The sequence below is a fragment of the Tauraco erythrolophus genome, chromosome 17 (assembly GCF_009769465.1).
Source record: "Tauraco erythrolophus isolate bTauEry1 chromosome 17, bTauEry1.pri, whole genome shotgun sequence".
In the NCBI taxonomy this organism is placed as follows: Eukaryota; Metazoa; Chordata; class Aves; order Musophagiformes; family Musophagidae; genus Tauraco; species Tauraco erythrolophus.
Window position 1 is genome coordinate 14,214,456 of NC_141481.1, and position 12,887 is coordinate 14,227,342.

Below are 12,887 nucleotides of genomic sequence, written 5' to 3' on the forward strand. Positions count from 1 at the left end.
ACGGCGGGCTCAGCGAGGTGGGGGGGGGGGACCCACCGGTGCCACCCTCCCTGCCCGTGGCACCCACCGGATGATGTCGATGTGGCCGTTCTTGGCGGCGAGGTGCAGGGGGCTGGTGCCGTTGGGGTCGGTGGCGTCCCCCGGCTTGGGCTCCAGCAGCGCCGCGCACATGTTGCTGTTCAGGAGCAGTTGCACCACCTGGCTCAGCAAACACACGGAGCAGGGCTGCAACGGCGGACCCCCCCCCTGCCATCCCTCTGGGGGCTGCCCTGGGCCCCCCCGGGCTGCTCCAGCACCCCCAGGGACCTCGCCGTGCCCCCATCCCCTCCCAGTCCTCCTCTCAGGGGTCCCGGCGCTGCGAGGGCTTACCCCGACGCGGCCAAACTCGCACGCCAGGTCCAGGGGCGTCTTCCCCGAGTTGTCCATGATGCAGGGGTTGGACTGGTGCTGCAGCAGCATCTCCGACTGCGGAGGAGCGAGACCCCGGCTCGGCGAGGGCAGGGGCAGGGCGGCACGGCTCGCCCACCACCACCGCCACACCCCACCGCCGGCCCCACCGTACCACGTCATAGTGCCCGTGCTGTGCCGCGAGGTGCAGGGGGATCTGGCCCTCGTCCGACGGGATGTTCACCGAGGAACCCGCTTTCAGCACCATTTTCATGGGCTCCTTCTTGCCCTGCCACGCTGCGTAGTGCAGGGGCCGCATGCCTGCGGGCGGGCAGGACGGGCACCCGTCAGCACCCTGGCGCGCTCGGCCGGAGCCTGCAGAAGGGCAGGGGGGCCACAGCCGAGATGCCAGGACTCACCTTTGTTGTCCTTGATGTCCACCGCAGCCTGCGCCTCCAGCAGCAGCGAGATGAGCTCCGTGTTGCCATTGAGTGCCGCATGGTGCAGAGCTGAGAACCTGGGCACCAGCCGCGGGGTCAGGGGTCCTGTCTCCTTGTGCCCCCCACCAGCCCCTGCCCCTCAAGCCTGCACCCACCGCAGCAGCCCCGGGCATCTGCTCGTGTCCCCAAGCTGCCCGGGCAACCCCACCTCTGTGTCCCGCCGTGGGCACCCGGAGAAACAGCCGCTGCAGGGACGAGCCGCGGCCAAGTGAGCCAGGAGCCGTCCACGTCCCAGTGAGCACCAAGGGCGGGAAGGCTGGATGTGCCAGGGCAGATATGGGTTTGCCCTCCAGTCCACTGCTTTATTTAGCTTCCCCTGGGGCACTGTAGCCACCGGACAGACCCCCCCAGCCCACCTGGCGGGACGCGGCACTGGGGAGACGCTGGGCTGGGAGCGGGGGCTGCGGGTCTGAGCTGGGGATGCTGCACAAGATGAAACGCTCCCTGGGGATGTCGAGACCCCACGGGGCTGGAGGCGACGGGCAGGGCTGGCACAGGGTGGGGGGGGTCCCACCAGTGGGGAGGTGCCAGGGAGCTGCCCTCCCCGCTGACCCACTTCCCCCAGCCTGGTCCTGGCAGCACAACCGCAGACACCGGAGCCAGGGGGGTCCAGGCTGCTGGATGGCAGCGGTGCCCCCTGCCCGGTGCCACCAGGCCTTGCCGCAGGGTGGGCAAAGCCCCTGGCCCTGCTGTGCCACAGCCCGTTCTGCTTTCCCCGGGACGCGCCAAACCAGGAGGCCCGTTGCTGGGAAGCAGCCCAGGAGCTGACCTACTTGCTGCTCCCGGCAGCGGCATCCTCCGCTGTGCTCGCATCTGCTACCCCGCTGCTCCGGGTCCCCGTCACGCACAGCATCCCCACCCCATCCCCGGGGCCACTCTGGTGTCACCGGAGCACGGGAATGGACTGTGGACCCCAGCGGGACCTGCTGGTGCCCGAGAGCCGGGCAGCGGCGTGGTGGTCCCGTCTGCCCCCCATGACCAGGACACCCAGCTGAGGGGCGACACGGCCCCGCCGGGGAGCACACTCCGGCCACCACGTTCCCCACGGAGCTGCCGCCTCGATGCCCCGGCGGGGATCGGCGATGCGAGCAGACAGGAGGCCGATCCCCAACGTCTGCCTGGGAAATGTCAGCGTTTTCCGCTCCAGCGCCCTGCTCACATCCGCTCAAGATGGTGCAAATCGCAGCCCTCCCCCGGGCTGCCTCGGGGGCTTCCCCTGGCACGGCGCGGCGCGGCACGGCCAGTCGCAAAAGCCACACGCCGTGCAGGACACCGTAACTTGGGCAAGCGTGGGAACACCAGCACCGTGCTCGCCCACATCTCCACCAGCAAGCACAGCAGAGACGGGGAAACTGAGGCACGGTACTGAGGCTGGCTGAGCTGGCACAGCATGCCAGCAGCAGCAGAGCGGGGCACACACAGGGCTGGGTCTGTCCTGCATGCTCCCGAGGGATGATCCTTTCCAGGAGCAGCACAGGATGCTGGTGGTTGCTCCCCTGCTGCAGGGTTGCCCCTGCACCTGTCGAGTTGGCCGCCAGCCAGCAGGCAGGGCACGGGCAGGGGCCGTACCCGCAGCCCTCGACTGCCATCCCAGCCCCATCACGACGCGCAGCCCTCCAGCGACCCGCGGCTCTGGCAGCCGCTGCATGGGGTGGTCCATGGGTGACGCATCCTCTCTCCCTGACCGCACTGCACCCTCCAGCCGCTGCCCTGTGCGGGCAGTGCCACGTGCCCGCCCCACGGCCGGCTGGCGTGCCCACACGTTCCCTCCTGCCATGCACACACGCTGGCGCATGCAGACATGCTTGCATGCACCTGTGCACACACACGCGTGCACACGCACAGGCTGGCAGAGCCGATGCGCCAGTGGGTACCAGGGGATGCCCACTGCCACCGCCCTGGTACCAGGGCCCTGCTCGGGGGTGAGGATGAGGAGGGATAGAGGCTGCTGCAGCCATGCATCCTCATTGCATGCCCTCTTGTTCCCGACCCCATCCAGCCCCTCCACTCACGTGCCATTTCCATGGCCATGGCAGAGCCATCCCTGGGGACCAATGGCACTGCCCAGCCCTGTGTCCTGCTGCCCCGCTCGGCGCAGGAGCAGAGGGCAGCGGTTGGGGGGAGCACAGAGGGTGGCTGCTGCCCACCCCTGCACGCATCACTGCCCGCTCCCACCGCAGCCCCCCCCTCCTCGAGGCTGTCTTTCTGTGCCAGTGGCCTCATTAGCGTGATTAGCAGGTGCTGAGCCTGTGCCCTGTCACCTGCCCATGGGATGCCCACTGCGAAGTGTCGCACCAGCAGCACAGCCCGGCGGGGTCATGGCTCGCCCCCCCAGCACCCCGCAGGGCTGCTCCCCGCACAGCACCCACAGAGCCCCAGGCCCGCGGTGAGAGCCGGGAAGAGGCCGGCGAGACGTGGGGCACGGCTCTTCCTCTGCATTCCAGCCCTGATGCCTCCCACCTCCCGATGCCCGCGGCTGCCAGCCCACCAGCTCAGGAGTGCAGGCAGGGCTCGGCCGCGCTGGCTAACGGGGTGAGAGCCCTTGCCCATCGGGACCCTGGCTGCATGACTGCATCACTCCGGCGTGCCCGTGCAGACGCACGAGACCTCTGCTCGCTACACCCTGTGCCGCCCACATCCCTGGGCACGAGCACCCCGGCTCCCCCGGCACCCCACGGGACATGCACCCCGGGCACAGAGCTCCCACTCACTCACCCATCGGTGTCTTGGAAGTTGACGTTGACTCTTTTTGCGGATCCGAGGAGCTCTGGGAGGGAGGGAAGGGCACAGCAGGTCAGAGTGGCACAGGGGCAGGGACTCGGGGTGCGCCGGGGAGGTGATGCAGCTGCAGCTCCGCGTTTCCCTCCCAACCATGGAGCCCGAGCCCATGGGCAGCTGCAGGCAGGAGGGCGTGGGGTGGGCTGGGGGGGTCCCTGCTGACGGTGGCAGAGCCCGAGGGACTCTCCTGGCACCACGTTGTCCGTCCACCCCGGCTGCGGTGGGTTTGCCCAGTGGTCCCTCCGCGGCTCCTTTGTGGCACTGGGGTTTCGGCATGGCCCCATGGAACCCAGCACTGCACTGGGCTGCCACGGCAGAGCGGGGAGCTGGGCACGATCCCCCCAGCACTGCCCCATCCCACCCTACTGCCTGCGTGGGAAAGTAACCCGCCTCAGGGCAATCCAATTAGCGCCGCGAAGAAAGACGAAGCCAGATTTACATAAGATTTAACCGAAAAAATGCCACTCAGGCTTCCCGGTGAGCCTGCTCTTCCTCGCAGCCCTCAGCGGGGAGATGGAGCGGGAGGAGGAGGAAGAGGAGGGTGGCTGCAGCATGGCAGAGCCCCGGGCTGGGGACCCACACAGCAGCCCCTGTGCCCACCACAGTGAGGGCACCAGCACGGCCCCGAGCCTATGGGAAATAATTCAGTAAAGGCTGCCCGGCCCGACAGGGAGGAAGGACAGCCATCCTCACCCCGCAGCTCGGCAGGGAGCGTGCCGGGGATGAGCGCTCGCTGGGGGAAGCCGGCTGGAAGGGATGACTCGAGGCAAGGAAGGGAGACGTGGGGCCAGAGGGATGCTCCGCACATGCCATGGCCACAGCCTCGTGGGCAGGGCAGTGGCAGAGGTTTGTCCCTGCACACGCAGAGGCTCTCGGGCTCCGGCACCCAGCACCAGCTCCAGCACCCAGCACTGGCTCCCTCCTGTGCTCCACCCGACAGCCGGAACCGCGGGACATTTGTTAACAATGACGCAGCCCAGTGACAACGGGCACGAACTATGGAGGGCGGCTACAACCATCAGTCCCCATCCACCAGGTCCCAGCCTCTCCTCCTGGCACACGGTGCCACAGAGTGGCTGCGGGACGAGAAGGGGCACTGCAGGAACAAGGCACAGAGAGGGACAGGGCACCACGGGGTCCCCTGGGCATGGGGAGGGGCAGGGGCATCACAAGGTCCCCTGGGCATGGAGAGGGATGGAAGCACCGCCGGGTCCCCAGGGCACAGAGTGGGACAAGGGCACTTCAGGGTCCCCGCAGCCAGCCCCGCTTGCCCAAGCCCCATGTGCCAGGGCAGGCTCCCGCGCCCTGGCAGCCCGCACTCTTTGTTTAACACATAAATAAACCACTCCAGCAACAAATCCCCATCGGGGAACAGACCCCCTCCCCACACCCCATGCTCGCTGCACCATCCCTCTGCTCCCCTGGGAAGGGCTGGACCTTGCAGACCCCCCCGGCCCCGGGGCTGACCACAGCGGACCCCAGGAGCCCCGAGCTGCCGCCAGGCTCCCCAACAAAGGTGCCATTCAGTGCCGGTGGAGAGGAGCCCAGCGCCGCTTCCGCTGTCGCCCAGCGCCAAGAAGCAGCTCCCAGGAGAAGGGGGCCGAGCCGCTCCCCAGGGATGCAACCGGCCAGTGGACAAAAGGAACCGGCGGGCGCAGGAGCGGCACGGTGCCCGGCACTGGCTCCGATCTCCGGCCCCGAGACAGGCCCCGCTCCGGCTAACTGGTCCTCGCAGACGGACGGACGGATGTCAGCAGGTCTGCAGTGCCTGGCCTTTCCCACGGCTTGCTCGCAGCGAGGGGCTGGGACAGGGCAGTACCCAGGGATCGGCCGCTGATGGCATCACCGCTGCATCCTGCAACACCGATCCCTGGGTACGCACCAGTAGCCGCCGGCACCAGCCAAACCAGTGTCAGCCGAACACACCGTAACGGCGAATCTCTCCTCCCTGCACCTGCAGGAGAGGCTGCGGCTGCCAAAATCTCTTTAGCACTTCCATCACCGCTCGTGCCAAGTGCTTAGTCAGTGACTTCCAGCTGTGCAGTGGTTTCACTTGCCTTAAAGTCCTGGCAGCGGTGGCGAGCCTGCCGGTGCCCGTGCCGGACTGCGGCGAGCTCAGGCCCTGGCGTGGCTTCAAGAGGTGCCAGGAAAAGGTCTTGGCATGGGTCTGATGGGGTGTCCTGGGTGGTGCCACGTCCTCCTGGGGTGCAGCACCCCGGGGTGCTGCTGGCTGCCCAGCTGCACAGTGAGGTGTGGATAGTGGCATGGATGGCGGCACGGTGGCTGGCACCCCTGCGGGGCCAGGCCAAGGCCACAGATGGTGGGAGCCGGTGTGGCACCAATGAAGAATCAACCCCATGTCTGCACTGGAACTCTTGAGGGACAGTGGCTTTGCACTGGCAGCGGGCAGGGAAGGCAGTGGCTGCAGTGCCAGCCGGCACCACCAAAGCTTCCGAGGGGCCACAAGCAAAACTCTCACCCTCTGGTCCCACAGCCCAGCCATTAAGCCACTCCTGTGCTTGCCTGGCACAGCATCGGCAAGCTGGCATGGGGCACGATGGAGCTGTGCCGAGGACGCAGCACCACAGCTGGGAGCCATGAGTCCAACTGGGCCCTTGGCACAGCCCCACCGCAGCTGGGCACTCATGGGGGAGCAGGATGGGTGCCCCGACACGCCGCCGGATCCGCAGCACGGGGCTGTCTCAGCCCCGCTGCCGCTGTGCAGGATTTGCAGCCTGTCTGGGGTCAGCAAGACGCGGGAGAGCTCGTTAATGGCTGGGAAACACAAGGAAAACTCCACTAACGAGGGAGCGGGAAGGGAGCTGAGAGCGCTGCCAATTAAAAACACCGGCTACAAAAGGAGACGGGCACGGCGGGGAGGAGAGCAGGGCTCCCGGACGGCCACGCTGCCAGCGGGCACCGAGCACATCCCTGGCTGTCCTCCCTGCTGGGATCGCTGGAGGGGTGACGGAGAGCACGGAGCACCCGCAAGCACCCACAAGCACCATCCTGCCCTCCTCGTGCAAAGGCAGATGCTGGGGCCATCGGGCAGATGTCGCAGCACAGAGCGCCGGCGGCACCCCCGGCGCTGGGGTCCTTGCTCAGACCTGCTGCGCCCCGCCAATGCCCTCGGGACACCCCAGTGTCCCCTCTTCGCTCCCAACGGGCTGCTCAGGTGACAGTCATGCCACGTGAGAGCATTGGGGTCCCCGGGCCCTGCTCCCCTTGCACCCCAGCCCCATAACTCCTGGAGCCGCTTGCGCCCCGCGAGCATCCTGACGGATGCGGGCAGGAGCACAGCGATGGCCCCAGGAACAGGGATGTGCCGCATTACTGGATCCAGCGAGCTCCAGCAGCGCCGGGTCTGGCTGCAACCCGCGACTCCTGCGCGCGCCGGGAGCCGCAGCCGCCGTCTGCCACAGCCACCGGCTGCAAACGGCGTCTGCCGCGAGCGACCGCCGCCGCGGGGAGCTCGGCCCAGCCGCGGCTCCCACGAACGCTTTCCCTTCGACGTGGGGCTCAGCGCGGCCGAACACACGCACGCCTCGCCGGCCCCATCCACCCCCGCCACGTGTCAGCCTGCTCCTGCCACCCCGCAACCGCCACCTCCCCGGGCGGGCACCGCGATGGCAGGCGATGCACGAGCCGGCTGCACGTGCAGGGCTGGGTGTGCACGGGGCAGCCGCTCTGCGCGGCACCGGGGTCCAGCGGTGCATCACCCCGACCCCCTGCACCCTCGTACCGTGCCCGGCAGGTGCTCCGGGCATCCCGGTGCAAACCACGGTGGGACCCGCCAAGGCCAACCGCTGCTCCAGGCATCCCAGCGCGTGCCGCGGGGCGACCCCCGTGCCCGGCTGCTCCATCCCCTTCCCTGCACCCGTGTCCGAGGCCACGGTCCCACACGATGGGACCTCTCTTTCTTCGCGGCAGCACCCGTTACCGTGCTCACACACCAGTCCCTGGCATCTGCAGCCAGCGCAGCACCGGCAGCAATCGATGCCAGGCTGGGGCGCGGGGGCTCCCGGCCAAGCCCCCGCTGACGAAGCACATACTCGCCCAGCTCCCCCCAGCAGCACCGCGCCAGCTTGCGGGGAGACGGCGGTTGCTCCGAGCAGATGGCTCCAGCCTCTGCTAAATCAACATCTACTTAATGAGGGGAAAACCATCACTGCCCCCCCCCCCCCCCCCCCCCAACTCAGCAGTGGCGGCGAACGAGCTGGGGCAACCCCCCCAAATCCTCCTCCCCATCCCTTCCATCACCCCACCGCAGTGCTCTCCCACCCCTCCAGCTCCACCATCCCTGCCACGTCCCCCCCTCCCCACCCCACATGGGCAGCAGGACCCCTGTGTGTGTGTGTCCCCCACCAAGCACAACAGGGACCCCAAAAGCAGGACAACACCCAGTACCCACAGGGAAGACAACTGATGGCAAAGCCAAGTGCCTATTTCGGAGGAGGGTGGCAGGGGGTGGGGGGAGGACCCCGCAGCGGCATTGCCATGAGCCGCCGGATAAAGGAAGCATCCAAAATAGCTGCTCTTAATTATATCCTTACTGACGAGCGCCACGCAAACAACGGGCGCTGCAAGCGAGCGCTCGCTGCACGAGGAGCCCTGGCACAAGTGGTCTTATTCCTTGCAGCAAAGATGGGGGGGGGGGGGGTCCCCACGGTGGCACGTGCGTGGGCAGAGCGCATGGCCACGCGCTCTGCCCACGCACGTGCCACCGTGGGGACCCCTTGGAGGTGGCCAGAGCATCCCAGTGCCGATGGGGACGCTCGACGTGACCTTGGCTGCAGGACCGGCGTGATGTTCAGATGCTAATGAAGCCGTTATCATCTTCTGATCGATTTTTGACTGTATAAATAACGCGCCGGGGAGCTTGCCGGGCTGCTGGATTCGTGGGAAGGGATTGCCTGGGGCAAAGGGGTGGCAGGGATGCGATGGAGCCGTTGCAGGCCAGTGCCCAGCATAGCTGGGTAACTACGGCCCACCACAGCTGGATACCCCAGTGCCCAGCACAGCTGGACACACACTCCTCACCATAGCTGGAAACTCTAGTGTCCATCACAGCTGGATATCCACTGTCCACCACAGCTGGACACTCCAGTGTCCACCACAGCTGGACATTCATCCCAGCTGGATAACAAATGCCCATCACAGCTGGACAACTAATGCCCATCACAGCTGGATACACACTGCCTAGCACAGCTGGACATCCCAATGCCCACTACAGCTGGATAACAACTGCCCAGCACAGCTGGACACCTCAGTGCCCACTGCAGCTGGATAACAACCGCCCAGCACAGCTGGACACCTCAGTGCCCATCACAACTGGACACCCACCAGAGCTGGATACACACTGCTCACCGCAGCTGGAGACCCCAGTGCCCACCATAGCTGGAGACCCACCACAGCTGGTTAACAACTGCCCATCACAGCGGGACACTCCCGTGCCCACCACAGCTGGCTAACAACTGGGCACAACAGCTGGACACCTCCTCACCCATCACATCTGGACGCCCACAGCTGGATGCCCCAGCATCCATCACAAGCCATCCCCCGAATCCCACGGCACTTTGGGGGGATGCCAGCCCTGTGCCCAGCCCACCTGCTGCTGCTCCGGATGCCCGGCCCTCGTGCACGGAGCCTTCCCGGGGGAGCGGAGAAATCCGCACTTGCAAATCGATCGGCCGTGGCAGCCTGAGTCACGGTGCTGCAGCAGCGCAGGGCTGTCCCCGGGGGCCGGGATGAAGCAGCTTAAATGCAGCTTTCGAGAGGCAGCGGGGACTCCTCTGGTGATTTTTTTTTAGAAAATGAAACTTTTCGATCCCAAGGGAGGACGAGAGGCTGACCCTGGGCGCTGCCAGGGCAGGCAGGGACACAGGATGTGGGTGTACCCAAGGCAAAGCCGACCCACTGAAAACCTGGCGCTGGAGCCAGCCAGGGGTCCCAGCACCCCGCGGTGCCCACCAGCACCATGCCAGGGCAGCGGTGCTCACCAGCAGCTACCATGAGCATCTCCCTGTGTCACCAAACCGTTATCCTCACCCGATTTCTGTCGCGTGGTGCCACGGAGCCTGACTGAGCTGCTCCCCACTGGTGCTGCATCCACCAGATTCCCCCAGGGCAGCGGGTCCTTCCCCAGCCCCAGTTTGGGGCTCGGCCCCACAGCCCCACAGCCCTGCAGACGCTCCCTCCCAGTGCAGGGTCGCTGCCTGCGGAGTCCCGGCAGCCTCCTGCCCGCTCCACGCTGCCCGCAGACCCGCTGACCCCTGAATAACACACAGCGCTGCACCACGCTGCCACGCAGAGGTTGCCAGAGACCCAGCCCCGTGCGGCCAGGGGTGCAGGAAAGCTGGCAGCAGGGATGGGCAGTGGTGCCAGCGGCGCAGGGATGCGTTGGTGATGGCCCCGCGGTGGGACACAGGGTGCCATGCTCAGCCCCACGGGAGAAGCACCAACATCTCACCAGCCCTGTTGTGCCCGTTGCCGCCGGCCCGGTGCCAGCCGTACGCCCACCCTCATCTCTGCGGAAATGCGTGTTGGTACTGCTTCCATGGAGCCTTAATTGGCAGCCCGCTCTCCCCGCGCCGGGGCGGCGGCAAACAGGTAATTTTCAGTAATCACCCTGGCTGGAAGGAGTCACTGCCGGCACGGTGAGGCTGCTGGCATGGTGAGGTTGCCACGGCAGGGAATGGGACATGGCTGCTCAGGGCAACCACTGGCCCGTGTCTGTCTGTCCATCCCTGCCATGGCATCCCAGCAGAGCCAGCACCGTGCGTCCTCGGTGCCCGAGCAGAGGCTGCCTGGGACACGGGAGCAGAAAGGGGCAGGTGCTGGTGCCTTCACCTTGAGGCAGCGACAATCCTGCCCAGCCCCATCCCCATCCCCATCCTCATCCTCATCCTCATCCTCATCCTCATCCTCATCCTCATCCTCATCCTCCCCGCCTCCCCCCCAGCATACATGTGTGCGCGGGCAGCCCAGGTAAGAGGGCAACAGGCGCTGCTGCGGCGCTGGGCTCTTGGCTCCCACGCCGTACGCGGGTAAACCAGGTCCTGGAGTCTCTTCTGAACACGGTGCCTTTAGTGCCATCGTTTGTCCTCGTCCACATAACAGCCTGCCTCACCTTCCCCCAGTGCTCCCACGCGTGTCGGTGCACTGTGCCCACCCGCACACCCTCTGCACCACAGCAGCTTTCCCAGCAGTGCCCACATGCAGGACGGGTGTGGCGACGGGCGGCCCTGTGAGTGTGCGGGCTGGCATCTTGGTGATGGTGGCATCCTGGTCGCTGCCGGGGCGGATGGGCAGTATGGAGATGGGCAGCCAGGTGATGCCACGCAACTGCCCTGAGCACCAGGAGCCCAGCCGGAGGCGTTGCGCTGCTCCCAAAGACCTGACAGTGCTGCAGGGGAAGGGGCAGCACCCGTCCCAGCATCCCCAGTGTCCCCAGCACAGCGGGCACTGGCAGGGGGGCTGGCAGGGGCAGTGGGGGATCACCTGCCCCATCCTTGCCGGGAGCTGGGGCTCAGCAGAGGCAGCCCCAGGATCCGCACACGCCGGAGCGGAGGCAGGCAGGAGAAGCGCTGCTGCGGAGCCGCGTGCCGTAAACAGCCCAGCTGCAATGCAGGAGCCGGGCAGGCGGCCGCTTTGTCTGCTCCGGCGGCTCCGGCAGCCACCGGCGAGGAACCGACGGGGGCCTTGGCGAGGGCGGCGCGGAGCTCCCGGCAGCCACATCTGGAATGGATCAGCCGGCGGCTGCCACGAGCCATCCCCAGCGCCGAGCCCCACGCCAGGCCGAGGAGGAGGCGCTGCCGAAGCAGCCGGTGGAGACAGCCGCGGGCACACGGATGCACACGGCAGAGGCACACGATGCACTGGGGCACACGCGTGCACAGGGGCACACGGCGCGCACGGATGCAGAGGGCAGACGCAGGCGGGCACGCGGTGCACGCGAGCACACGCACACACAGGGTGCACAGGCACACACGTGTGCAGGCATGCACACAGATGCACGTAGGCACACACATGCCCGCGGATGCTCATGGGTGCACAGGGCACGCTCAGGCACACTGGCACAGCAGCGCTGGTGCGGAGCAGCCAGCCGCTGGCAGGCATGGTGCTTGGAGAAGCATTGCCCGGGCTGTGCCTGTGGCAGCTGCTTGGGCACCAGCTCCAACCTACTCCATCTCCAGGTGATACAGGCCATGGCAGGGCATGTGGGGTCCCATCGGCCCCCTGTGCCCCAGGCATCCCAGCCCCACAACCACCTCAATCTGCTGGGCTCTGCCCAGGCAGCCGGTAGCGACCTTGCCAGCGAGACCCTAGGACACCCAGGCAGATCAAGCGTTACCCCACCAGCCGCTCTCCCGCACCACCCTAGCACCGTGCTTCCCTGGCAGGGCGGCTCGTGCCAGGCGCTAGCACCCATCCATCAGCAGAGCGGGCCCAGCAGCACAGGGCTGTCAGGCCGTGCCCAGGCCAGCGCCACGTTCCCGGCTTCCCATTTCTCAGGCTGATTGCTCCTGTCGCTGCGGAGCCCAGCGTTAAACACCTCATTTTCTACTCTCGGATTGAGTTAGAAAATACTATTAACATTTCATTATGGCTTAAAGATCCCTCTCAGCCTGGCACGACGAGCTGGCCTGCCGGTGGCATCGCTCCTGTGCCGGGCGGGCTGCACTGGCCCCATCCCTGCAGGGACAGAGGACAGGGAGTCCCGCGTGCCCTAGCTGCAAGATGGGATGGAAACCCCAGGCAGAGCTGGACATCAGTGCTGCACGCCGGCTCGGTGACCAGCCGGGCACGATCCATACCCACGGCATGCTCAGCTGCAGCCGGAGCACAAAGCAGCAGCGGAGCGGCAGCATCGGCACAGGCCAGCATGAGCCCAGGTGCCCCCGAGCGGGTTTTGCTTCCTAATGCCCTTCCCTCACCTGGCCCGGCAGCGACAGCATCAGCCATCAAATACCAGCAATTAGTTCTCCGACGGTGCCTGAACACTTGCCAAAGGCACCTCGAGCTGCCGGCTGGCACAGGCAGCGGGTTCACAGCCAGCGTTCAGGCAGAGGCTCACCAGCCCTGGCAATTCGGCACGGCCAGCAGTGCCCAGTCCTGGCGCAGCGGCACACACCGCTCCCGGCACACACCGCTCCCGCACCAGGATGGAGCACTGCAGCCAACACACTCAAGCACAGCCCTGAGCATCGCCCCAGAGCCACG

The 12,887-nt window shown here is 66.9% G+C and overlaps 1 protein-coding gene across 1 annotated transcript in view; it reads right to left on the minus strand.

The window, feature by feature from the left end:
- Nucleotides 1-12,887, minus strand: part of CASKIN1 (CASK interacting protein 1) — a 30,620-nt gene that overhangs the window by 12,303 nt on the left and 5,430 nt on the right. Inside the window, 5 exon segments of the mRNA XM_086622228.1 lie at nucleotides 68-198; nucleotides 370-465; nucleotides 563-708; nucleotides 807-904; nucleotides 3,603-3,654. Of these exon segments, the coding sequence (XP_086478354.1) occupies nucleotides 68-198; nucleotides 370-465; nucleotides 563-708; nucleotides 807-904; nucleotides 3,603-3,654 (523 nt within the window).